The sequence below is a fragment of the Daldinia caldariorum genome (genome assembly GCF_022478825.1).
Source record: "Daldinia caldariorum strain CBS 122874 unplaced genomic scaffold F4812scaffold_3, whole genome shotgun sequence".
NCBI classification, from domain to species: domain Eukaryota; kingdom Fungi; phylum Ascomycota; class Sordariomycetes; order Xylariales; family Hypoxylaceae; genus Daldinia; species Daldinia caldariorum.
Window position 1 is genome coordinate 2,447,925 of NW_025953039.1, and position 25,537 is coordinate 2,473,461.

The window sequence follows — 25,537 nt, forward strand, 5'->3', positions numbered from 1 at the left end:
TTGATGATCAGTTTTATTGAGGATGAGATGATGATATGGGATTAAAAAAAATCGATTCTCACATATTTATATGTTTTCCAAGTCCGCGTGGCAACGAAAAGAAAGGCCGGAGTTCGAATCATTTGATAAAGTATAATTTTGAGGCTTTCGCGATTTGAAGCATATCATCCAAGCCGTGATCTCTTAAGCTTCACAAAAGTTATAGAACAAGACCTAAAGTTTCAAGTTCAAATTCGGCACAGGGATAAGGAGAAGTAAGAACTCCGTTAATTCATGAACTCTGTTGTAAATTGTTATGAACTAAGTGGTATCAAGTCTAACCCAGAAACCCCAGATATGCGCATGTGCCCCTACTAGATCATATGCTCGTTATAAATGTCGTAAAAAACGCCCTGATATATTCCAATCCGTACAAGCAATGTGGTCAATGCACCTCGCTGGGTATCCCATAGACGGGAATTCGTAAAACAAGGAAACTGTTCATTCGCTCGACTCCGACCCCCCTTCGATATGGGCGACAGTGGCACGTTTCTCCAAGTGCTTCGCGGCCTCTTCGATGTCCCGACCTTGTGCCTCGGCAAACCTCGCCGGTCGACGGATGCAGGTAGAGTCGCGGTCCTTGTGGAGGACCAGGGGTGGGTTGTCGCGGTAGTAAGCGTCTATGTCCTCCAAAGTGCGGTTGGCCGTCTCGGGGTAGAATAGCCATATTATGGGCAAGAAAAGTGCGTTGGTCACTGTCCAGATGATGTAGAATTTCCAGCCCAGCTTCTGGATACCGATGGGTGTCACTTCGACGACAATAAAGTTTGTTATCCAGTTTGTCATGGTAGCGGCAGCAGCTCCCTTTGTTCGCATGGGAAGACTATCACAAATCAGTAATTACGCTTATTTTTTGGGAATATCTCACAAGCAATTAACGCTTCTGAGGGGGAGTCTTAGACTTACGCGTTAATTTCGGTGGGGTATAGCCATGGAACACCCAGCATCCCTAAACCAAAACCCATGTAGTAGATGAAAAACCAAACAACGGAAGCCTTGGACACTTCAACCTGGTGAAGGTAACCGGGTTTCTCCGCGAAGTGGAGTAGGACGGTGACGAGCAAGAAGCAGACCAACTGAATCGCAGTCGAAATCATCATCATAAGGCGGCGACCAAGCTTGTCTACAAGAGGCGCTGCCACCAAAGATGAGAAGAGATATGCAACCGACGCACAGGCTGAAATAAGACGGGCCATACTCTCATCAAGCTTGACTGACTCGATCAGCACAGTAGGAAGGTAGTAAGACATGACCTGTTTTTTTCGTTAGCATCCTCTATTCGACCATCTAGTCGGGATTTCCGGTGAAAAGGAGTTAGGGGTAATGGGTTAAAGAGCTTGCACTCTTTCTCAAAAGCGTAAGGGAATTATAATCGAGTTACTCACTACCTCCTAGTTAGCATTTGTATAAAACGAGTTGCATATGGGGACTAATTTGTATTCTTATACGTACCATTAATGCCACCAAATTGCTCCATAGCTTGAGTGCCGCAGCCGAGGATCAGTCGTCGAATGGTTTTGGTTCCAGCCTTGGTACGGCCTCGGAGCAGGTCACTCCAGTTGATGGAGTTTTGGCGTTCATACTCGATACCGTAAACAATTTCTTCGCGCTCAGCAACGATGTAAGGATCGTCAACCGGCTTGTCCTCCAAGTCCGCTAAGATCTGTGCTGCTTCAACCTCTTGGCCGTGTGCAAGCAGCCATCTATGATTGGGTTAGAAAATTCGCACATATCACACAACGGTTATGTCAACAGAACTCTTACCTGGGTGACTCGGGTAGCCACGGGACAGTGGAGAAGAGAATGATGCAGAAGACTAGCTGGAGAGCCAGGGGAAACCGCCATCCGACGGATCCTCCAACGAAGGACATTCCGTAGTTGACCCAGTTACTCATGGAGAAACCAAAGATGTTCATGCTCATTTCAAGCACTACAAGAAATCCTCTGTTGTGGACTTTAGAGGTCTCCGTTTGCCAAACAGGGGCAGTAGCTGTGTTGATACCATTGCCGATACTATTTCGTAGGTTAGTTTAATCACCGCCTGTAAACCCTTGCGAGTACATACCCTGCGACGACACGGGCAACTATCATGTGTGGAACGCTGAAGGAAGTAGTCTGGAGAACAGCACCGACAGTCATGATTGTAGTACCAACGAGCACAGTTTTCTTACGGCCAATCGCCTCTCCCATGTAAAATGAAATCAGAGCGCCGAGGAAGCAACCGATGGTATAAATCGAGATAATGATGGATAGAAGGCTTGTATTTTCCGGGCCGTTTAGGTTATGGACGTCCAGATAGTCTTTCGAAATAATAACACCGCCTAAAGCCAAGGCGTTAATACCAGTGTGCTATATATACCTAGGTAACTTGTGTGATGACTTGGGCGAGGACTTACTGAATACACCTTGGTCATATCCAAAAAGGGTCATGTCTGTAGCGCAAGCGAGCTATGATTGTTAGCTTCACGACACTTGGCTACCTATAATGTGTTGGTAGCTTACAGTGATCCAGAAGGTCAGCCATTTACCCTTCAGCCCAAAATAGGGCTGTCTTGCTTGCGATACCGCCATATTTGTTATTACGATAACTATAGGCTTGTGTCTGCTCCTTTATTCGTATTCTTATTCGTACTCTTCTTGGTACTCTTCTTGGTATACTGGAGATTTATAGCAATAAACTACGAGCGGGAGGAAGGTCTTTTAAATAGAACAATACGGATTGAAATGGACGATGATGATCTTCGTGCTTCATCAGGTTTTGTAACAACTGTCTTGACTATATAAGTTGAATTGTCCAATGAGACAAGTTTCACGTTCCAGCAGTGGGGGTCGCAATTGGGCCGACTGGGGAAATCTGGAGAAGAATTAGACTTCGGCGTCATCCCGCGCAAGGAAATTCCTTTGAAAAAGCCCGAGCCTAGGGAATTAGGTGATTCGACCTTGCCGTATTTCATCTTGGGTACCTGCCTAACGAACTTAGGGCCATTTAACGGCTTCCAATTAACGACCTTACTGCCAAGAATGATACCCGCAAAAAAACTCCACCTTTATTACAAGCATTTTTTGGGGAACGAATGAGGCGTCAATTTATTCAATCTGGACCTCCATAGGCCCCTCCCTTGAATCTTCCCGCTTCCCATGGACACGGAAAAGATGGAAAAGTTCGGTAATCGTCTGCATTCCAACATCCCAAGATCTCTCCACAAACTCGTAGTAAGCGCATTGGGAAATATTGCTGCATAAAAGATGTACCTGTTTACTACCTACCTAGGTACCTTATGTATATCTTTCGCATTTCTACCTAACCTAACCTAATCATTTAGGTGCCTAGGTACCTTAACTTAAGCTCACAATGGACACGCGGACACGGCGGGCGTTAGCACGGTTCAGCACATACGTCATAGCGCATAGAGTCGCAGCCGTACTGTTCGTGGGGCCCCATCTCGGGGTTATTGGGGGGCACCAGGGTCTGCTATGGTACAGCAGGGAGGCTGAAAGGAAAAAGTGAGGCACGAATTAAGCAAAAAACCGTCATCTGCGGGTCCTAGGTACCTGGTAATAAATCCCGCGTGGTCACGTAGAAGACCCACATACAACATACGTACCTCTGTCACAAATCAAGTAACCATTATTACCGTCACAAATCAGAAATCAAGTAACCATTACTGAGATCAAGTCCCGCTGTTAGCGCGAACGAACGTAAGCTAGACGTTGGGATTCGGCGGAAGAGGCTCTAAAAGGCTTCAGGAACGGTTCAGGGGTTCATCAGGGATCATTCAGGGGCAAGGTTTAACTACAGACTAAAAAAGTACGGCGGCAAACGCGAATCGTTGAAATTGGCATGGCTCAGGTCAGATATGTTGCAGTAATGTGCCACTCCTTGGTGTAGGTATCGATAACTCGAGATCTAATAGATAAAACATATAAACTTATTCGTATTCGATATCTTATTCTTGGCATTTCTCACGACATTAAGGACCTTCCATGGCTTAGGTACTGATTCTGTCGAAGTAACACTCTGATCCCATCCGACCATTCAGATCGTGCATGACTTGGCATCCACGGAATATTCTCCTGGCCAGTAAGAAATACTACCTACCATCTATCTCCCTTGATGTATGCATATGTCTATCGCCATCCCGATATATCTTCTAGCGACTTGTCTAGGCACGGGACGATCCCTTAAATCTCACATTGAGGGATTAATGAGTTTTCACAGTTGCTTTTTAATCTTCCGTTGAAGAGTCCTTGGAACATAGCTGTAATGTTTAGAGTTGTCGGGAAAACGGGAAGACCATAACTTAGATATGCTGTGCCTACTACTAGGTAGCTACTGTACGAAAAGCGCCTACCTAAGGTGTCACAGATTATAGCCCGTAGATAGGTAAGGAAGTATGATAATAAAGTCTCACAGCATACTGCTGATGCCAGTAAATATCGCCTAAGATGCAGATAAAGAACTTTTACCGCCTGTCATTAGTCCCAAATCGCTGGGTTGCAACGTGACATCCAGTTAATCGGTAACGGCTACGACTCTGTCTAGTATAGCCCAGATTTGGTTGTTCATCAATGTGCTACTGCACTAGAAAAACAGCAATGTTCTCCCGTGATTCTAGATGCTCGTATTATACGTATACTATTGCACAATCTTTTATTTTCCTGCGTCGCGATTAACCCCCTTGTCTGAAGAGAAGAAAATGGCGGGTTGACATACCTATCACACTAAAAGACAGCCCCTTCAATAGGTATGCGATTTCTCGAAGATCTTCACCCCAACATATACCGTCCAACCGTAGGTATCTTCAGGACCGGCCTTCCCCGACTATCCCTCCGAATCGTACCCGTGGACAGCAGCCCAATATCGGACCGAACGGCTTTCAAAAATCGCATGCAATATTTTGCATGGGTCACAAGATAAGCATGGCACAGATAGGTATATATATTCCGCCACAAGCCTGATATATTAAATCTACCTAGGCACCTAGCAACCCAATTTATAAACAAAGCTGCAACCTTATACCTATAATCTTTTGTTTCGGTGCCATGCTATACTCCCAACACCGTCCCTAGACCCCAAGATCCTGCCCATGCAAATGCAAACGCAGACAGCCGCACTAACCCTGCCGACCAGAACTAACCCTACTCCCACTAAACTCAATGCATGCTCCAGAGCGGACTGTTTTGAAGGACCTGTAATGTAATATATAGTAACATCCAGCCACAGTTTTAATGTGGCTTATGAAATAAGCAGATCCCTGACACTCATACCTCGTCCCGGGCCGCTGCTAGTAGTTCCTCTTCGATCCACGTTGAGCATCAGGAGCGCTGCAGATGCCTCCTGATCAATCTCCTGCTGCGGTCTCAAAGCCGGGCTAGTAAGCGTGGATTGTGACGTAGATGTGGTCCCCATATGTTGTGGATACCCTTGAGACCCAAACCCTGGAGAGGTATTGGACGGCCCACTGTAACTGTAGTGGCGATACTCGGTGGAGATCGACGAATAGGAATGATGTCTGCTCGGCGTATCTTGTGCTACTAGCGCCGGCGATATAGACGATTGATTAGAGCGAGCAGGAGTCTGCGCATAAACAGGTGACGGCGCCTCCGATCCCGTCATCTCAACATCATCTTGGCACTCATCATCCTTTTCCTCGTCCATATCATATGCGTCAACGTCGTTTGACGGAGTGAGCTTAAACTGGGCCGGAGCTGGCGTCGCAGATTGGTCGTCGCGTTGCTCCTTCAGCTTGGTGATGCAGTCTTCAAGATATCGCACATACTCAATAGAAGCCTAAAAGAGTAAGTATTAGTACGAAGGAATAGCGTTACAACTTAAGTTTTGAATAGGCGTACCTGAAGGATAGCCAGCTTGTGCATCTCGCCGGTACAAGCAGGTATCAAACCTTTAAGCACAGCAAACTCTTCATTCATCTTAGACCTCCGACGTCGTTCAATCAAGCTATGTGCTGTCTTCCTAGCCATCTTTCTCCCTGCGGCGCTAGTTGCTGATGGCAGCTTCTTTTTAGACCCGGCACCGGCAGCACCTTTGCCGTTGGTGGTAGAGGCTGCTTTATCTGCGGTGGATTGTTCACCCGGCTCTTCTTGGGGACGTGGTTTCATCTGAATAATCCTACGGGATCTTGTTGGCGGAGGGGGTAAAGCAAACGCCTCTTTCTGTACGGTAGATGAGCGTCTTCTCGACTTGACCGTTTCGCTCGGCTGAACCGGGTAAGTCGTCTTGGTAGATGGCGACACGGGCGACGTCTTAGCCCCGGAGTTCTGTTGCTGGGACTTTGCATTTGGACCTATAGCTGACGGGGGCAGCTCAAAGGACATTTGCAGAGTGGAGAGTTGATGAGAATGATCCTGACCTTTAATCTCGGTGGAAGATGCCGGCGTCGGCAGCATCTTTAGGCGTGTCATTTTTAATGATGGCTTATTGATCGTTTTCCTAAAGGGTCACACGACAAGAGAGATATCAATATGATATTACCCGAGACACGGCGTTGGGAAGCTCGCCGAGTAGGACAACTTTTTGCCCGCTTTCTGATTCAGATGAAAGATCCAGTCCCGATTGAAAGTCGGGTATCGCCACGAGAAATGGTATATCAAGGGATATCTACTGCAATGAAGTGAATCTCTCCCTTGCTCAAGGAAGTATGACAGGTAAGAGGTAGGAATTTAAGAAGTTGAAGATTTATGAAAAAGAAAGAAAAAAAATCGTGACAAGCTCCTCGTTTCTAATCATAAAAAAATAGCCTGGAGAGGGGCCAGAGTCTAGAATGTAAGTTGGACATGGCGAAAAGTTTCGTCGAAGTCGACGAAGAGCGTTGAAAGGTGTCGACTCGAGGCACGCGATCAATTCGAGCTTTAGCATTGGTTGAAGTTAATGAAGAACCAATCAGATGCGAGAATACAGCAACGTGCTGTTGTGGATTGGCCTGTGCAGCCCACAAACAACCCCCCCGATATGACCCCCCGATATGAGACATCTGAGTCTCGGCTTCTGATTTCCCATTCACACAACTTCCGTGATCCTAGCAAAGTACTTCCATGCTTGTATGGTATGTCTTTTCGATTTCGAATTGCTCCTCCTACTTTCCGCGTCCGACGAAGCTATTGGCTGGCTCTATTTGGACTCGACCTAGAACCTTACTAGAATGCGAACTTGGACACGTGAATAGAGACCTCGCTGAGACAGGAGACTCTCAATTCTCAACGGCATTTGGTATTGCATATTCTAAGAACACGGATGGGGAATGCCTAGGATCCAATAATCATGCTAGAACCTCTCGCAGCCCATATCCAAAGATTAATGGCTTTGGTAACCGCAGAGTTATTCAACCTAGAAGAGGGAAGAATACGGTGTATATATAGGTATGTAGTACCTAGGTACTTATACAACATATGAAATACCGATGAGTTTATGTAATCCTCAAATATGGAAGGTTGTTATAACTAATGACCAATAAGCGCCATTGTCACTTTGAAGTTATGCATCTACTAACATAAGGTAAGCAATGAGCTATAATGAGTTTACTGGGGCCTTGGCCCTATTGGGAAAACCGTCATCAGAGACAACATTATGTCTTTCATTTCCATGCCACGTAAGGAAGCAATTTCTTATTACCTTAGGCAAACGTCCATCTGCCTTGCACTTATTATACGTTGATTCGCGTATCTATGGCACAGTTCCACTCGGCAAGGGGAAAGAAAGCCGTAATATCCTCTATAGGCTAGTTTATTCCCACATTATCACCTTACAAGATGCTGACAACATGCGACACGATTAATTTGCGGCTCCTTCGCGTCGTTCGGATGCCTTATCTTCGGAGGTTGCTCTCCGATAGTAGAATATAAACAATGAATAAAATGATTTCTCTTCTACACTTCTGAAAAAAAGATATAATAAAGAAAAGAAAAGAAAAGAAAAACACCTACGCAGTTTTGTGAGACCACAAGGTTGAGTCATGCGACCATTTTCCTTTTTCGGTGCGTTGGTGCTATGTCGTGGCACTGTTGCAGCTGAGGGCAATCCGGAAGTTGTTGACGCCAAGAACAATGTCACGTACCGAGGATTCAATCGTAATGGTGTCGAGGCGTTCTTGAATATTCCTTACGGACAAGACACGAGCGGGCCGAACCGATTCAAGCCGCCGCGACCCTTCGTGCCGGAGTCAGGTAGCATAATCGACGCCCTCTCTTATGGCCCTGCATGCCCTCAACCTCTAGGGAATGAGTTGTTCCCGTTAGGGTTTACCGATACGACGGAAATATCGGAAGACTGTCTGAACTTGAATGTGATAAGACCTAAAAGTCTATGCCCTGAAGACCGGCTTCCGGTCCTGGTCTGGATCTATGGCGGCGGTTTTTGGTCTGGTCAGAACCGGGAAATTACTAATGCGCCCGATGGCATGATCCTCGAGTCTGTCGCAAACGGGCTTCCAATTATTCACGTGACCATGAATTATCGCCTCGGGTGTAAGCACCAAGCATCTCCAGTAAATAGAATGAAGTATCTACAACATGTACTAATGCAATCATATCTCAGTCTTTGGGTTCGCACAGTCTAATGCTCTCGAGGTGGAAGGTTCTGAAAACGCCGGATTGAGAGACCAGCGGCTCGCAATTGAGTGGGTTCGCGACAATATTGAGTATTTCGGCGGGGATCCTGAAAAGATCACTATCCATGGACAATCCTCTGGTGGTAAGTACCTACCTAGCCTTACGCGTGAGAATTATACACCGTTTCTAATCGGATGATTCAGGTCTCGCTGTCGGCATACAGATTATGGCTTATGGTGGAAGCAAGCCTGTTCCATTCCAACAGGGGATATGCGAAAGTCAAGCCCTGGAGCCAGGGATTATTGCGAATTTTACCATTGATGCCCTGCAGCTCGTCGTAGACCATGTTGGCTGCAACACGAGCGCTTTACACTCGCAAGAGACAGTAGCGTGCTTGCGGGGCCTAGACATGGACACACTCCTGAATGCTTCGGCGGCGACGCACCAAGTCGATATCGCTCACAATATCGGCGATGTCTGGTTGCCAGTCGTTGACGGCGACTTCCTTCCTGCTCCACCATCTCAACTTATAGCCGAAGGGAGATTCGCTAATGTAACGGTCATGATGGGCTGGTGCGATAATGACTTGACTGTTTTTACGGATACCGATATTTCTACGCCACAGGACACTCGCAGCTTCGTCAAGTCGTACATGTCTTTCGTGAGCGACTCTGACATCAATGAGCTACTTTCTCTGTATCCATCCTCCGATTTTCCCCCTAACCCGGCGGCCAACCTATCGAGCGAGTTCTACCGCGCCGCGCGCATATTTCGGGACGTCCTGATGGTGTGCGAGCCGGTCTACTACGGCGCTGCACTTTCTGCCAAGGGCAATAGCGTCTATCTATATGACTGGAATCAGACTATTTTAGATCCTATCTTAGAATTCGAAGGCGTGCCGGGGCTCGGCCCGATACATACGTCCGAATTTGCCTACATCTTTGGAAACATCTCGCACTACAAATATGGAGACTTCCCGTTCGATCCTACGCCTGAGGATTATAGCCTCGTGAGCCGTGGCTCGCGGTCGTGGTCGACATTCACGAGCCGTGGAGTCCCAGGCCTCGAGGGTCACGACACGTTCCAAGGATTCACACCTTCTTTCTCTGTAGGAAGCCAAGGCAATGCTGATGGAACATTCTCGGTATTTGTTGCGGGAGGGCCAAGCGAAGGCCTCTCCGCTACTGATGGTCCTAACTCCAAGCCTGAGATAGCTGCGCAGAAGCTGAAGGAGCGATGCGCTTTTATTAACTCGGACAAGATCATTAAGAACCTTCGCTTTTGATCTACCTATAGGTATTGGATCACTTTGGACCTAGCCGAAGCTTATGTTATGATAGATACCTACCTAATTGTGTAAACAAATGTATCCCATAGTAATACGGTAGTTGTCAATTGTTGGGCATATAAAACAGGCTTTGACTTGAGATACAATTCACTCGACAGGTACACTGTAGTACAAAACATCCTTACCTGTCATGGCGTGTGAGTGCTCGGTTGGTTACTACTCCTGAGTTGAATTCAGGCGTCTGTGAGCATCGTCTAACGTAGCAATATGGCTAATCGCAAAATGCCTGAGCAATTTTGACAATCCCCAATATCACCGCCCTGCAGTAATATCGAGCCTCCCACCTCCGCATAGTCAGAACAGAGAACAAGGAGGTTACTCATCCTTTCAATTAACCTTAACAGTGCCTTCCACTCAATTAAGTACCTACCTACCTTTAGTATAGGTAGCTTGCTGTTCTTATCCTCCTCTCTCGGGGTGTTTCCCCCTGCGGAAAAAGAGGCTCAAAAAGGGTGTTTATTTTCATATCATACAGTACCTACCTACCTACCTAAGGGAAACACCTCCACAGGAACAATCGCCCAAATGTGTTATCATCATCGCCTCAAAGCAAGGTAGGTGAGTTTTCTTCTCGTCCCTAGACCCTAGGCCACCATATCTGATTGAGAAATCCGATTGTAACCTCTCCGATAATCACATGCGAAGCCTGGATTGTTCTGGCAGGAATATACGGAACAAACCAAAAAACAAAACGATGGAGATGAAATTTAATATTAAAGTCGCCTAATACGTTACTTAGGTACCTAGGTACCTATGAACCAATTGTAGTAACACTGCTTCACAAAACTGCTCTACTGGCACCTGGTTCTCAGATTTAGGGGTATAAAATAATTCAGGATCTTATTAAGTATATCATTAGGCAGGTGCCTAGGTACCTAACCTTTAGTCCTGCCCATTTCCGCTTCCGCTTGTAGTATACAATGCTTCGAAATGCTGCTTTATCTAAATTGCCTCTAATGCGGTCGTATCATTTCTTTCGTCTTTTGTCATTAGTCATGCCACTGCTTGCTTATATATCCTTCAAATTCGACTTCCTCCAGCTCTGTCGTCAACAAGTGGCGTTGAATTATCTGGTACGAGAACTTTTCCTTAACCAAGTTCGTCAAAATCGTCGTCCCAACCTAACCGTTCAAAAATGGAGACTTTCCTCTCTGGTTCCTTCGTTATTTCGGTTTTAGAATTCCTAGCATCAGCGATATTTGCAACATCTTTGTCGAGAATCCTTCGTTTGTTTGGCGTGGTTGCCACAAGCCCCTTTATTGGGATGGGTGCAGTACGGGGCTTGACTGGAGTTTCCGCGAGCGCGCCAGGCGGAGAACTAGGCATTTCAATTCCACTGTCGCGGAAGGACATCATCGATACCTTTCGAGCCACGATAGGTGATGATGCAAGAATATCTGTTTCGTCAATCTCGGGGAAAGGCATTGAAGTCTTTCGTAGGCCTGAGAGCTTAGCAGGGGTTGCCTGAATTTGACCTGTTGAGGTCTTCGGTCGGGGAGAGGTTTGGAGTCGATCTAGACTAAATGCTGCTTCGTGGGTACGTTTTCTTGGGGCGGAAGAAGGAATCATGGAAGATGAGGGTGTGCTGCTTGGTTCAGCAGGGCCCAGAGCTCGGAGACGATTCGGCTGATAGCCCGTGCTTGTGCCTAGTACATCTCTAAATTGACTTTTAATAGGAGTTGCCTTAACCACATCATTGGGGCGGTGTTGAGTCGGCTTTCTTGATTCTACGGGAAATGTTAACATTATACAGAGGTAGAAACAAAGTGGAAAATCGGTATTCACTTACTCTTCAGTTGAGAGAGACTGGTGATAGCACGTCTCTCATCTGCTTCGGCCATGGCTTTACTGACGACATCTCTGTTAGGGCGTCTAAGGGCAGATATCGCGTCGTGCAATTCTGCCTTGACCAAAGCATCCTTCTTTGCCTTGTCCCCTTCTGATCTCCGCTTAATGGGTGTTGATACGGACGCACGTGATGTGCTATTTTTCGATGTGACGGAATCTGCCTTGGGGATGTTCGTCATAGATAATGGTTCACTGGCCTCTCGCTTCAACATGGAAGTAGAAGCGGATCTCATCAATGCTATCACCCCGCTTGGGCCACGCGACATGCTTCGGCGATGCTTCTCGGACTCCTTGGAAAGAACACTCTCAAGTGTTCGAGATAATCTGGATGCTGGGCGTTTTGTCGCAGAGCTAGATTTTGATTTTAATTTTACAACTAACTCCGATTTTTCGGGATTCTTCGCCTTCGGTTTGGATGGCGGTATCATGACTGGCCCGCCTAACTTACGGGTGATCGAGTCACACTTCTCCGGCAACCTGGCGGAGAAGCTTTCGGTAGATGTTAGCAGTTAATTTCTTCTCATAAATCAAAGAACATTCTTACAATGGCATAATAATATCGACACAGAAATCTTTTAACGGGTCTGATGTAGCCCTTAATGAGTTCTGCGTTTCTAACTCTGTGCTCGCCTGGGTATCATTTGGCAACTTAACCTCGTCTAACGCAGTAGATTGCCAGATGCATAGTCGATCCGCGTGAACATCAACGAGGGAAGGTAAGTTATGTTTGTTGCGTTTCTTAGTAGAACTGTCCTTGAGTGCCTCGGCAAGAGTCTCTTCGAGCGGTAGGCCTGGCAGTTGTGAATCCTGATTATTCTGGGGCGGAACCAGTGGTTCCAATGCCATAATTTCGAGAATAATGATCATCTGTAATTGCGTTTCTCTCGACCGTAACCAGGCTACTTGAAGTTTAGTCTCCTGCGGTTCTACCGTAGTCATGGCCTCATCGTCCTTGAAATCCGGTTTGCGAGCGCCCCACCACTTTTGAATATGTTCATGCTCCATTGGATACAACCCATTTTTACCCAGCTTCATCTTCCTGGCCTTCCGCTTTTTGGTCTTCACGTTAGCTTGTTCGACATCAGAGTCTTGAAAAATAGGTTTCATTTTTGAAATCAAGTCCGGAATTGTTTCTCGATACTTCTTGTCGATCTGAGTAGTTGTCATCACAAGACTTCTCAAAAAGTCTACGAGATCATTCATGTCTAGATTGGAATCGCAATCTAGATGGAAAGCGGCACGTGCGCGAGATAAAGGACCTTTCGCAAAATATGCCAGGGAACCCTTGTGGAAGCGTCAGAAAACGAGCTAGGCGAAGATATACTTGAGGAGCTTACCATTGAATGATAAAGGGATTCAAAATACTGATTACGAATATTTTCAAATATGCCCTCGGCAGTTGGCGTCGTCACCAATTGGCCTACTGCATGGGTATTCGCTGCCTGGCTCTGGGTTTGAGATTCCGACCTCTCGGTAAAGAGACTTTCTAGAGAGATTTGAGCGGTTTCGGACTGTGACTGGTCATTATCTTGGGCGGGTGTAAGTGGCCGTGCGGGTGGAACAAGTTGTGACGTTGTTGAAACAGAACGAGATCTCGAAGGCTTCTTGACTAGGGATTGTATAGCTTCTATCGCAAGTCTCCTCTTTTTAGTTTCATGGTGCAGGTGAGGAGTAGTCAATGGCACGGATGTATTGGGGTTTATGAAACTACTGGGCCGCTTTTCGATAAACTGATTGCATGATACCGTAGCAAGCCGACGGAGTTCTCTGAGGTCCACCCATGAACCGAATTGGCAAAGTGTATATAATCCATCCGTCTGACGTTCTAATACGTAAAGAGTCTTGTCGGATTCTAGTCGGGCAATGAGAACAACTGGACGGGATCCTATGCGACTCTCGAGCTCCAGAACTTTAATCTTCGACTCGAAATATCGGGAGAATTCGAAGCTTCCATAAGGTGAAGAGAGGTCGAGGAATGAGAGCTGCAGATGTTCTCGAGGGAGAATCATTAGAGGTTGAAGGCTGCGAGGTTTGATCGAAATGTTTGGAGGGTATGGCTGTAAATTGGTTTAGCAATGCGACGAGATAGCACGGACATGTTAAGAAGAATTGGCCTACCTTGACTACGATTGAAGGCCGTAGGAGTTCTTCCATAGCTTCAACATCCTTTCTGCGCTTCGGGCTCGGGGAGCCATCCGCGGGATCTCCATGATTAAGGTCAAGATGGGCCTCGACCGAAGGCATGTGAGTGCCGCTGGACGGTAGACGCGACGCGTCTGAACCTAGAGCTCCTGAAGGCATATAGGTTGTTCCATTTACCGGTATATACGGTATGAAGAGGGAAAAAAAAGATATAAATGAAGTCACTATAAAAACCTATATTCTGGCAGAATGAAGTTGTACAATGCCTGGTTACCAATCTTAGATGATGGGTAGCTAGCTTTGAGTACTAATTCCCGAGTACCTAAGAATCTACATAAGTATTGTATAATTAACGTGCCGAAAGGAGAACAGGTGCACGGACCAAATTGCTCAAATCTTTTAATGATTTCACGCGTTTTGGCCTACACGTTATCCGCGATGAGGGGTACAAATTTGAATAAGCATGCCAGGCTGCCAGGTTCCAGGTATTGTACAATACCCACCTATTGAACGTAGGTACCGAAGTAGGTACCTAACCTAACCTAACCTACATGTACAGCGGCAGAGCGGGTATCTCCAACCGGTAAAGGTTGACTTGGTCCCACATGCACGTAAGCCACAAACACAATTTACAGGTGCATGTATGATGTGTATGTACCTGTACCTAACTTCAATGTTCCATAGATCTACCTAACCTATTAAAATTGAATTCTTATCTATCAGTCTATGGCATATGTTTTCTACCTAGAACATTGAAACTATCGCAGAGCTTGGATTATTACAGGCTTGGCATCCCGATTTTGAACAAAGATCACGATGATGCGCCTTAGCAAGTTGAATCCTTCAATGGGTTATGGTCCGACTTTAAGTCACACTTTCAAAAGGCCATTAGACACGTGCATTGCTCTATCAAGAATAAAATAATATGTGATAATCAAGGTTGACCTGTAACACAATAGCGGAGCTCCAGCTCCAGCTCCAAAGCTAATGACAAAGCCTGTGTGTTACCTATAGTTTGCCTTCCTATCCCCTCGCCGACCGACCAATCACCAATCAACGCCAACTTTCCGTACTACATCCTTTTTTTACATCCTTTTTTTTTCTCTCTTAGTTTCGAATATGGAAAAGTCGCTTATGCAGGTTTCTGAATTGCAAAGAAGTTATGATAGCTTGTTATTACCGAATTATCCTGATTCTTCTGACATTGAACACTACCTTATCAGGTATCTTACCTAAATCTGCATTTCCCTGCTTCTTCTAACTACTTCTAACCTGCTAAACCTCCTAAACCCATCCACATTACATGGTTAGAGATGCTATTGTCGCTATTATCGCCATCTTGCAGCTAAAGCCCCCCCCCCCCCAGACCAGACCCCAATTTACTTTCCAGGGCTCGGAAATAATATTTCATCTCTACCTAATCTTCACTTCGATCTTTTACTTCGATCTTCTATTTTCAATTTTCCAGGTACCTAACCTAACCTAAGTCAGTTACTCTCAAAAAGGTCCCCTCCCTCCCCCCGTCTCGTGAAAGTTGATTTCCGCCGTCGAATCGATTCGATTAATTTGGTACACATCGAACAAATCCGTCGAGGTCTGCCCGACTGAGTGGGAACCTGCAGCACTCGAGTCGACAAGTCTTGTCCACTTTCGTCCACTTTGCAATTTCACAAGGGTTTTTCGGCTTTTTCCCTCATGGATGACCCCGGCCTGGTTTATCGTGAATAGCTGCCAGCTGATTTGCTTGGCCTCTTGTTTTTGACTGCGCCCAACTCTCAAAAATTACAATTTTATCCTGAGGTCGCTTTTTAATACATACATTCCCACCTTCTATACCTCTAACTTTAACTTGGCGTCAGTGCCAATATCTCCGGATGATAAACCGAATAAAGCCTTTGTGCTTCTGGATTTAATTCCAGCGAGTGACATTCACTAATTCTCGATATGTCGGCCGAAACATCCCCACGCGCCGTTCGATTTTCCCAAAGCGAAGTCGAGTTGGTACAAGACAAGTCCAAACCCCAAAGGCCCGTTACTATTTCTACCGATTCCGACGGCTCGGGCTCGTCTGAAGATTATACACCCGACCCTCACGAGCTCGAGCGCCAGGACGAATTGCGGTCACTTCCCCCGAATGGAGATGGCAGTGTTACGAGCTCCATGGCATCGCTAGCCCCGAATTCGGTGGCCAACAATGCTGGGAGACAACGAGGTTCTACGGCCGAAGCGAACGCCCATAACGTCGCGAATGGGGTCGGTGGTCGACAACAGCAGCAGCAACAACAACAACAAAGACCCCATGTGACGCGCACGCCTTCTAGCACTTATGCTCCTCAAAGAGGTCCTCCACAACAGCCCAGCTTCATTACTACTTCAACACGGTCTGGATCACGCCGACGAGATCCTGCCGACAAATTCCGCGACCAGGAGCCTGCCTACCTGCGCATGATACGTCAAGACCGCACTCCCAGTGGATATTTTGATCCCTACACACCCAGCGTTGATTACTCTGACGAAGAGTCCGAGGGCGAGACTCCTTCCTCGGAAGGCGTCTTCGACGACCGCTTCCCCCACGACGAGACGATAATGTTTCAGAATTTGATCGACGACACGCAACCTACCGAAGATGATATAAAGGACCCAGCGAACCGTGAGCGACTGGAGTGGCATGGGATGCTAGCAGCAGTTTTGACCGGCGACGTTGTGAAGCAAGAGAAGAAGCGACTTATTGGTACATCTGAGTTATCAGGTGGAAAATCTACTTATAAGGCCGAATTGTGGCTCGGAATCAGAGCGAAAATGACGGGCCGGTCACTTGCTGTCCAACGAAGAATAATCGAAGAGGCGCGAGGAAACCTTGACCGGACTATTGACGAGATCACACGGTTTGAAGTGCAAGGCGAGACCGCTGCTGGTAAACCTGCCATCGAACAGGTGAGGGACATCGTTAAGAAAATTGAGAAGTGTGAGAGTCTATATCCTTCTTGGCAAGCAATGGGGATCGCCCACCAGCAGGTCACGTCACAGTCGTTCCAGGAAGTTTACGATGTCGTCATGTCTTGGTATAATACTAACGAAATGATCAACACCGAATTGTCAATCCTTAAGAAATGGGTGGGCAATGATGATCTGGATTTCCAGAGGACGAAGCAGAGGTCGCCAAGCACCAATGGTTTAAGTGACGAAGCGTCATTCCTAGACCGTCTTTTGAAAGAGGACGGCTTAAGATCGTTGCACGAAGACGATGAAACCGCAACGCAGGAGCATGCCCTAAAAACCAAGTCGCTTATCCGAAGAAGTATGCTGACGCCGATATTGACCACGATTGCTAAAGCTAAAGAGACCCTTATCATGAACTCTGCGGCCTTCCATAAACGTCACCTTCCTCCTTATATCGAGGAGCTACTTACTCTTATCAGCTTTCCATCGCGATTGATCGAAGAAATTATCAAGGTTAGAGTTGCTTATGCGCGGAAAATGAAAGAGAATACTCAGCAAACACCCATTCTTCAAGACCAAATGATCTCACAATTTGAGATATTACTGAAGCTTGCGATTCGAATCAAACAGGAGAATCTTATGGTGTCTCAACCCCAGCCCGGATGGAACTTGCCTCCATGTATCGATGAATCGTTCGATCAAGTTGTACTCGATGCCTTGAAATACTACTTCAAGATGTTGAATTGGAAGCTTAGCCGAAATAAGAACACCTTCAAGGAGGCTGAGGTTCTGTTCCAAGAATGGGATTTTGCGAATGAGGTCGGTCAGCACCTTGTTGGAGGTGATATAGAAGTCGCCGAGCAGTTCAGTAATCTCACCTACAAAGCTCTAAACCGCTTGAGCCAGACGTTCGAGCGTGAGCTGCAGAAGAAGCCTAAGGAAAGCCCAGACGACATGAGCAAGAGATACACACAAATGTTGGATTCGGTGCGGGTTAGACAGAGAATGTTACAACGGTTCTCACGGATGTTAAGTGAGCATTACGAAAACGCATCAGATATGAGTATCGCCCTTGGCGCCGAAGGTTTGAGAGCACTCTATGAACGCTTATCAGTTACTGGGCACTTCCTCGTCGACGAGGTGGACGGCGTTCAAATCATTGCATCTCCAGCTCTCATAGGTCGTGATGATGAAGTTCAATCAATACTACGAACTTGTTTTCATGAGCGGATCTCAGAAGACCCTACGGACCCTTACGTTTTAATACTCCGCCCAGAGGCTCCATTGCATTGGTTTGGAAACCGGTTTCCTCAGGCCCTCAATATTGAATCGACTGATCTCAAGCTCGGCCAAATGCGTCTAATCGCAGATGGATCTCAAGATCGATTAGCGAACGCGAGGAAACTCTTCCTGGAGACAATCGATATGCACCTCGATCTTATTGTAGAAGCACGCTCAAATCTCCACAAAGTTAATACTCGACTATTCGAAATTCGGAAGGTCGGCTTCAAGTTGTCTAACACGTTCATGGACAGCGTTGAAATCATCCGGAAGCAAACAAAAGGGTTCGATTGCCAGGATCTGATCCAGACATGTTTCGTCTTTGCTACGGAATTCGGCCAAAGATCTCTTCTATATATGGATAGCAACCGGCGGCAGATGAATAATATGAAGCTCACCAAGCTTAGTTTGGACTGGGTTAGCTTCATCTGCGATGATTGTAAGGTCACCGATCGCAAGTCTTTCCGTTGGGCTGTACCCGCTCTGGAATTTGCAATGGGCATGACGAGAGGTCGACAGATTTTAGGACTTGGCGATGACGAATACGCAAAACTACGTGCCAAAGTATCGGGGTGCATGTCTCTCCTCATTTCGCACTTTGATATTCTAGGCGCGAAGTCGAATCAGGCCGCACAACTAGAGCGCGAGCGTATCGAAGCTCTTGTTGGGCAATTTAAGAGGTTCGATAAGAACCGCATGCTTGATGATGAGGAAGCCATCAAGTATATTCAAGAGCAACGTCTGGCCCAACTCGCCCAAATCGATGAAGTCCAGCGACGAAATATTGAAGAGAGACAAGGACTTGGACGAGTTCTTGAGGTTTCCAACGAAGTCGATCGGTCGTTGGCATACTTATCATCTTCTGCCACGAACGTCACGATGAGATGGCAGCAAGGACATTTCGTAGGTGGTGGTACGTTTGGTAACGTCTACGCTGCTATGAACTTAGATACGGGTCATTTGATGGCCGTTAAGGAGATTCGACTACAGGACCCCAAATTGATACCACAAATCGCAACGCAAATCAAAGACGAGATGGGTGTTTTGGAAGTCCTTAACCATCCCAACGTGGTCTCTTATCACGGTATCGAAGTTCATCGTGATAGAGTCTATATATTCATGGAGTTTTGCTCGGGTGGTTCATTGGCTGCTCTATTAGAACATGGTCGTATCGAGGATGAGCAAGTTGTCATGGTATATGCACTACAACTTCTTGAGGGTCTAGCTTACCTGCATGAAAGTGGCATTGCTCACCGTGATATCAAGCCAGAAAGTAGGTTTCTTCTCTACCATCACCCATAACTAATTTGCATGCTAACTAACATCTAGATATCCTACTCGACCACAACGGAGTCATTAAATACGTTGACTTTGGCGCCGCTAAGGTTATTGCACGACAAGGGCGCACTATGGTACACGGCTTAGCTGCTACAAAACCTAATAAGTCGATGACAGGCACGCCCATGTATATGTCGCCCGAAGTCATTAAGGGCGAGAACCCAGGGCACGCTGGGGCTGTAGATGTGTGGTCGCTCGGATGTGTAATCCTCGAAATGGTTACGGGTCGTCGACCGTGGTCAAATCTCGACAACGAGTGGGCGATTATGTATAATATAGCCCAAGGCAACCCACCGCAACTCCCGAGTGCGGATCAGTTGAGCGCCCAGGGCATCGACTTCTTGAGCAAATGTTTTGTTAGAGACCCAAAAAGAAGAGCAAGCGCTGTCGAATTACTTCAACACGAATGGATCATGTGTATCCGCAACCAAGTCGTCGAGCCACCGACTCCAAGTGACACTAGCAGCAACTCTGCTCAGAGTACACCACATGGTTTTTCAGGTGGGAGTAGGGGAAGTGGGGGTGGAGACGGCTTCTATTAGGAATATGAGCCTGAAGGTTCGCCCTCATTTCAAATTTTAGAAACGAAGAAGGATGGAACCTCGCCGTTCAGCGAAACGATACTAACTATACCTGGTGATAACGCTGCCGTCCCGTTTCCAGCGTACGTAGACAGGGACTTCAACGCAAGTAACCGAGCGCTTCACCTTACCACTATGCTAGCGGCACAAGAGTCCGCTAGAAGAGCTCACATCCGGGAATCTGTCAGTCGTGCACGGGCAGAATCTGAATCGGCTTTGCCTAGTACTTTCCTATCTAATACTCTGGAAAGAGAATTTGGACCCAGCTCATCCAACAGCGGACCTTGAGAGAAAACTTTATTATGATGATGTGGGACTATATGGCAACACGAAGGAGATAAACAGCAGCTTGTTGTATGGGGTTATATACAATAAGACTACGAGGGGCAGAGCAATGTTTGAGATCCACTATACGACTTGTGATTCATACGTCCGGCTGCATGAGCGATGGAGTCGAGAGTGGTTTTGTTTTCGTTTTTTTCTCGGGGCATTTCTTGGGCGTTACGGACTACCTATATACAAATGGGGTGGACTAAGAACGCCTCGGGGCTTATAACCTATTCACTTGGTAGAATGCTGCTATACTAGTCAAGATGTCACTATAAAAATCCTAGGTGGACCAGTTGCTCGGGGGGAGATAGAGATGCAGTTGGACAAGTCAGGACAGGACAAGACAGCATCGGGGAAACTTGCGTATATAATATGTTGTTAACCTACCTCTAAGGTACCTATACAACAAACAACCATAATACCCTGTAAATGTCTTATAAAGGGCGTCCACGTGAAGACGTTACATCGCATTGATATTCGATGTTTTACCATGTTACACTCTTACGAGATAGAAGTAGTACCTAACCTACCTACCTCCTTGCCTAACCAAAGTACGAGCACCCTCATAACCTTACAAGATACTTTACCAGGTACCTACCTACTTCCCTAAGGTAAGCAGGCAATAAGTAATTTCTTCTTTCGCGCTCCTTCCTATACGACGGCCCGGTCCGGAGAGCAATCCGCAATACTATTATCGATACCTCCCCGAAACGTAGACGGAGTACGGAGTAAATGTCTGTCACCCCCTCCCCTCCCCTCCCCCTTCGGCGATGGGGTCGTTCCGCGGTGAGACGGATGATGCTTGTTCTGAGCGGTGCGGAGACGAGTAAATCATGTTTTAGGGGGGCTTTCCGATGGCAGATGATGCTTCTTTTTTTCTTGCTTGCTAGCTTACCGGAAGAGAGGTACCTATATTACGGAAACGGGGTCTCGGCTCTCGGCTTATGTATGCGTGTATATAGGTAGGTAGATGGGTGTGTGTGTGTGTGTGTGCGTGTGTGGTTGCAGGTGAAGTAATGCTATCTATCAGCAGGTCATATGGTAGCACGCCGATAGACGACCCATCATGTGTTTTTTGCCTTGTCTAGGGTGAAAGAACGAATATGGCGAGCGGTGAATAGTCGTCTTCTCAGGCAAGACAAGGCAAGGCAAGGACATGCACAAATGACGATATTGGAATAGCATAATCTATCATCCCTTCATGAGAGTGAGTAGCAGGAACCTAATTGCTGGATCCCAAGACGTGGAAGTGCATATCGAGAGATGCTAACGCAACGTGACCCCCCCACCCCCTTTGCCCCTTCGTTCGCTCAAGCAGGATTGAAGAAGATTGATGGACCATACATAGGTACCTAACATACTGCTTCGTCACAGCCATTATTACCACAGATAATCTGCCTTACCTCGGAGGAGCAATACGAATAATAATACCAAACGCTAAAGGTCAATGCAAACACTTGGCAGAAATTCTGCAACGGCGACTTAGGAGCCTACGTCGATGTAAGCAGATATGTTACCCGTACCAGGTACCTAGGTAGGTATGTAACAGTCACGCCGTTGTAACGGTGATAAGTGAAGCAGAACTCCTTGAATGTAAACACAAGCGCAGGTACAATCACGGGTAAACAAAACTTTTCCCTACATGAATCAAGTGCGATGGCATTAGATAATAAGAATTAAAAACCCGGCGTATCAATTATCTCATCCGACTAGCAATCAACATCGAACTATATACTACTACCGCCCAGAATAGGGGCATGCGCAATGTGACTTGACGGATGTGTTGAAGTTCGGCGTGCCAAGGCTGGAGAGCAAGAATTCCGTTCACGCATCCTACCACGGCACTAGGAATGTGCTAGATGCAGGGAGTCGATATATCCCAACTATCTGCGCGGTGATAATTATATCCCCAGGCCATTTATTACCCTAGGCGCTCTCTCCCCTATCCAACGATAGATTTAGACATATCCTGTTGGCAAAAAAACGTGGCTTGGCGTGATTAAGCATGCTATAGCAGCCTTAATTTACGCCGTTACCTCAATCGCTGTCTCCGTCATCAAGAGCGTCATCGTGATCGTCACGGGATTCACGGTCCTCTAGGCGGTCAGGGTCGTTCCCTTCCTCTTCCTCTTCCTCTTCCTCCTCTTCTTCTACTTCCTCTTCAGCGCCATCATTCTCCTCCTCCTCCTCCTCTTCTTCTTCTTCTTCCTCTTCCTCCTGTTCTTGTTCCGGCTCCGTCTCGGCATCACTATGTTCGCGCGTTTCCTCGCCGTCGTCTACGTCCATAGCGGAGTCGTCAGGCGCGTTGGGCTTCTGCTTCTTGATGGCGCGCGGCGCTGCCGAATCTGGTTGGCTCGGGGCTGCGGTAGAGGCGGTGGACATGATGGAGGAATTAGGGTCTGGTCCAGCCTTCTCCGCCTTCTTCGCAGCGGCCACCTTTCTACGATAGGTATTTCGTTTCGTCGTTTGGGTCTCATTGAACTCTGCAGTTCGCGTAAGTAATTGGTGCTTAACCTATTCACATATCGCAAAGGAAGTAATGCGCACTCTTGAACTCAGCCTCAAGTCTTTCCCGGAAGAATGGAAATTCTATGTCATCAAGGGCGGCAAAAACATCGGCAGGCATAATAGTCTTCTTGTTGGAGTTCTGCGTGTGCTCGTTCGCCCTGTGATATGTTAGACATCCTGTACAAGTATTTATTTCGTAGCCTCGATTTTTATGTAAGAACATACGCATTGGCAAGGTGATTAATGAATACAGTAGCGCTCTTGCTCATAGCCAGGATTGCATTTGCTTGGATTTGGGTATTAGGAGGCAGGACACCCTTCGCAAGTCGCATTATTATTGACTTCGGAAGAGTGACATCCTATAATAAAAACCCAGATTTTAGTCACGACTTATGCGGTTCAGACTATTTCTCGGCGTACCTCAATGGTAACATTATCCTTAGAAGCACTATCCTTTCTCTCCTTATCTTTCTCTGCAGGAGATGCGGCTTCGGTAGGTCGTTGGGTATCCATCTCTATCGAGGGCGTGGGCTGTGTGGGTATCGCGGGCTTGGATCGTGCAGGGACAGAGATAACAGGACGGAGCGAAGTTGAAGAAGTATCGACATCTGCGTCGGAACCGTCGTATACGAATTGAGCCATGGATAAGTTGCTCTGTCGAGCATTTTCGGTTTTACGGGGTGGCATTGTGCAACCTTAGTGAACCAAGACCGTGCTGTTCTGTTAGGAGGCAAAAGCCGTATCAAGAAAAGAGAAAAGTAAAAGGGCCTTAACAAGTTGTTGTAATTTGAACTATTTTTTTAAGTCAAACAACCAATTAATTTACTGGTTGAAGTTGCCGGTCGAGGTGAGGCATGGAGAAGGTGCAATTGGGTTATGCTGCATCGTAGCACCTGCCGTAGGATTATTCTAGCTTCTAACTAGTGGACGTTTGCCCCACGTTTTTTTGACGCGCCGCAGACGCGTAAAGAGCTTTTATTCTTAGTAACCCAATTTGTTATACACTATCAGTCTTGTTTTCACCAGTGTTTGGTACCTAAATTCTTAAACGTTTTCTTCACCTCAATCTTATTACACTGCATTCATACAAGGGCGTCAGCATATAAAATGTCTAGAAGCAATCCTCAATTTCAATTGAACTTGTTAAAATCCACCAATTAGTTAGTCTGTCACGAGAAGCATCGAAATTCAAGGACATTCAAGGCTTGACAGAGTATCATTTTGAATATATATATATATATATGTAACGCCCTAATAATACCAGGAAGTTCTTACAAGCTCAATGCAGTTGAATTTTTCAAATCAAACGACCTAACCAATAACTACCATAATACGCTTACACCCATTCCGATAATATATGTGCCATTTGGAAATGAGCAAGACAATATCCCGTAGTAAGACATGATGTATTAATACACGTTACTTGTCAACCACCGGCATATGGTAAAGTAAAACAAAAATCATTGACTCGCAATAGATGGGGGACCGGCAACGGAATATGCCGCATAAAACATACCCAATTAAGCAGCCCGTCGCTCGGGGAAGAATGTTTGATCGACTTGCAGGGCTAACGGTATTCACAGACAGAATTGCGACAACGACGAATATCACACGCATGAATCACGAATACTAATGAGCATGGCAATAAAACGTGGCAGGCACGAGAAACCATGATCGTGATGTGATCGCTGATCCACGAGATTTCCGGGATAGCCCCCCTAGTTGTGGCCGCTCCGTAACGGCCCCCCCATCCCCCCCATCCCCGTTCTTCCCTTCTGATTCGGCCTGCGTTTCATTTCGCAGATTCCGGGTGGAAGGAAATTTGAGCCGAGTCTGGCATGAACTGTAATTTCACAACAACGAAAACTTGGAAGCTACCTAAACCAAGACCTAAGGCTTCTCCGCAGAGCATCGTCGACAGAAGCTAAGATATTTTATATCACTACCATCTGTAGTGTCACGCAGTCGAGAATCCATACTGGACTAGAAGGTAAAACAAAGTCAGGTCGATGCTTTAGTTTATTTCAATTAAACTGCGTAATTGAATAGTAGCAGGCTTCAAGCTAACTACGAGTGTAGTTCTATCTACAATCCGAATTAAATAAGTCGCTGGGGAATTGAGGATTCGGTGGGTTTATCTCCCCTATGGCCCCCTCTGCTCATGACCCCGAGATCTCAATTCCCATGACGAGTTTGAGGAGCCCAAGCAACAACAGAAGTTCTCAACCGTTGTCTCTCCTGCTTCCGCTTGAGCTTCTCATAATGCGACGTCGTCATATCTTCAATGACATAATGATAAAATGATAAACCATCAAGATGTTTCCCCATGCTTATCCCAAAACCAATGCAAAAATGTCATCTTAATTTCCTCAAGGGGAAAAGCCATAATGCTTCGTTGACAAGCTCTCAGGGTAATCCAAAAGAAAAAACTCTGGGGTATATCCTCCGTGTCACGCGTTTCTCGCGTCTTGACATTTCCAAAAACTCCTAATAAAGGAATCAAAAATTGCGATAATAAAAAAATGTATTGTTGCTGTCGGCGTTACGCCATGAAGATACTAAGTCGGTGTGATTAAAAGAAATGGCATCATGCAGATGCATCGAAAAGGGGCATCAA

General features: G+C 46.4%; 6 protein-coding genes across 6 annotated transcripts; 2 read left to right on the forward strand and 4 right to left on the reverse strand.

Annotated features, from left to right (window-relative positions):
- Nucleotides 1–265: 265 nt before the first annotated feature.
- F4812DRAFT_419511 (putative MFS sugar transporter) lies at nucleotides 266–2,955 on the reverse strand. Its single transcript, XM_047933352.1, has 7 exons — nucleotides 2,542–2,955; nucleotides 2,436–2,487; nucleotides 2,105–2,360; nucleotides 1,804–2,052; nucleotides 1,493–1,742; nucleotides 946–1,292; nucleotides 266–862 (listed from the first exon to the last, which is right to left on the reverse strand). The coding sequence occupies exons 1-7, from the start codon at nucleotides 2,608–2,610 to the stop codon at nucleotides 481–483; spliced, it is 1,605 nt and encodes a 534-aa protein (XP_047793253.1). The 5' UTR covers nucleotides 2,611–2,955; the 3' UTR covers nucleotides 266–480.
- A 2,320-nt stretch (nucleotides 2,956–5,275) lies between these two features.
- F4812DRAFT_450101 (uncharacterized protein) lies at nucleotides 5,276–6,447 on the reverse strand (the record flags this gene model as incomplete). Its single annotated transcript, XM_047936054.1, has 2 exons — nucleotides 5,276–5,830; nucleotides 5,893–6,447. The coding sequence occupies 2 exons, from the start codon at nucleotides 6,445–6,447 to the stop codon at nucleotides 5,276–5,278; spliced, it is 1,110 nt and encodes a 369-aa protein (XP_047793254.1).
- An 898-nt stretch (nucleotides 6,448–7,345) lies between these two features.
- Nucleotides 7,346–10,136, forward strand: F4812DRAFT_419516 (alpha/beta-hydrolase). The gene is made up of 4 exons (XM_047933353.1): nucleotides 7,346–7,416; nucleotides 7,513–8,520; nucleotides 8,591–8,746; nucleotides 8,808–10,136. Exons 2-4 carry the CDS (start codon nucleotides 8,010–8,012, stop codon nucleotides 9,887–9,889), a joined length of 1,749 nt encoding a protein of 582 aa, XP_047793255.1. The 5' UTR covers nucleotides 7,346–7,416; nucleotides 7,513–8,009; the 3' UTR covers nucleotides 9,890–10,136.
- A 440-nt stretch (nucleotides 10,137–10,576) lies between these two features.
- On the reverse strand, nucleotides 10,577–14,350 carry F4812DRAFT_419517 (DNA replication regulator SLD3-domain-containing protein). The gene is made up of 5 exons (XM_047933354.1): nucleotides 13,919–14,350; nucleotides 13,138–13,857; nucleotides 12,345–13,084; nucleotides 11,742–12,289; nucleotides 10,577–11,679 (listed from the first exon to the last, which is right to left on the reverse strand). The coding sequence occupies exons 1-5, from the start codon at nucleotides 14,099–14,101 to the stop codon at nucleotides 11,042–11,044; spliced, it is 2,829 nt and encodes a 942-aa protein (XP_047793256.1). The 5' UTR covers nucleotides 14,102–14,350; the 3' UTR covers nucleotides 10,577–11,041.
- A 1,307-nt stretch (nucleotides 14,351–15,657) lies between these two features.
- F4812DRAFT_283111 (MAP kinase) lies at nucleotides 15,658–20,260 on the forward strand. Its single transcript, XM_047931054.1, has 2 exons — nucleotides 15,658–19,436; nucleotides 19,493–20,260. The coding sequence occupies exons 1-2, from the start codon at nucleotides 15,887–15,889 to the stop codon at nucleotides 20,041–20,043; spliced, it is 4,101 nt and encodes a 1,366-aa protein (XP_047793257.1). The 5' UTR covers nucleotides 15,658–15,886; the 3' UTR covers nucleotides 20,044–20,260.
- Nucleotides 20,261–22,059: 1,799 nt separating this feature from the next.
- F4812DRAFT_419520 (histone-fold-containing protein) lies at nucleotides 22,060–23,925 on the reverse strand. Its single transcript, XM_047933355.1, has 4 exons — nucleotides 23,341–23,925; nucleotides 23,146–23,279; nucleotides 22,960–23,078; nucleotides 22,060–22,895 (listed from the first exon to the last, which is right to left on the reverse strand). The coding sequence occupies exons 1-4, from the start codon at nucleotides 23,605–23,607 to the stop codon at nucleotides 22,450–22,452; spliced, it is 966 nt and encodes a 321-aa protein (XP_047793258.1). The 5' UTR covers nucleotides 23,608–23,925; the 3' UTR covers nucleotides 22,060–22,449.
- Nucleotides 23,926–25,537: the final 1,612 nt, after the last annotated feature.

Bases quoted from the DNA above. Each gene is read 5' to 3' on its own strand.
- F4812DRAFT_419511 (XM_047933352.1), bottom strand. From the start codon at position 2,610: ATGGCGGTATCGCAAGCAAGACAGCCCTATTTTGGGCTGAAGGGTAAA. The intron at 2,488-2,541 runs GTAAGCTACCAA...TAACAATCATAG, and splicing joins GGCTGACCTTCTGGATCACT to CTCGCTTGCGCTACAGACAT. The intron at 2,053-2,104 runs GTATGTACTCGC...CCTACGAAATAG, and splicing joins GTTGCCCGTGTCGTCGCAGG to TATCGGCAATGGTATCAACA.
- F4812DRAFT_419516 (XM_047933353.1), top strand. From the start codon at position 8,010: ATGCGACCATTTTCCTTTTTCGGTGCGTTGGTGCTATGTCGTGGCACT. The intron at 8,521-8,590 runs GTAAGCACCAAG...ATCATATCTCAG, and splicing joins CATGAATTATCGCCTCGGGT to TCTTTGGGTTCGCACAGTCT. The intron at 8,747-8,807 runs GTAAGTACCTAC...CGGATGATTCAG, and splicing joins CCATGGACAATCCTCTGGTG to GTCTCGCTGTCGGCATACAG.
- F4812DRAFT_419517 (XM_047933354.1), bottom strand. From the start codon at position 14,101: ATGCCTTCAGGAGCTCTAGGTTCAGACGCGTCGCGTCTACCGTCCAGC. The intron at 12,290-12,344 runs GTAAGAATGTTC...ATCTACCGAAAG, and splicing joins GTCGATATTATTATGCCATT to CTTCTCCGCCAGGTTGCCGG. The intron at 11,680-11,741 runs GTAAGTGAATAC...CATTTCCCGTAG, and splicing joins CAGTCTCTCTCAACTGAAGA to AATCAAGAAAGCCGACTCAA.
- F4812DRAFT_283111 (XM_047931054.1), top strand. From the start codon at position 15,887: ATGTCGGCCGAAACATCCCCACGCGCCGTTCGATTTTCCCAAAGCGAA. The intron at 19,437-19,492 runs GTAGGTTTCTTC...ACTAACATCTAG, and splicing joins CCGTGATATCAAGCCAGAAA to ATATCCTACTCGACCACAAC.
- F4812DRAFT_419520 (XM_047933355.1), bottom strand. From the start codon at position 23,607: ATGCCACCCCGTAAAACCGAAAATGCTCGACAGAGCAACTTATCCATG. The intron at 23,280-23,340 runs GTACGCCGAGAA...TTTTTATTATAG, and splicing joins AGGATAATGTTACCATTGAG to GATGTCACTCTTCCGAAGTC. The intron at 22,896-22,959 runs GTGCGCATTACT...CGCGAACTGCAG, and splicing joins ACTTGAGGCTGAGTTCAAGA to AGTTCAATGAGACCCAAACG.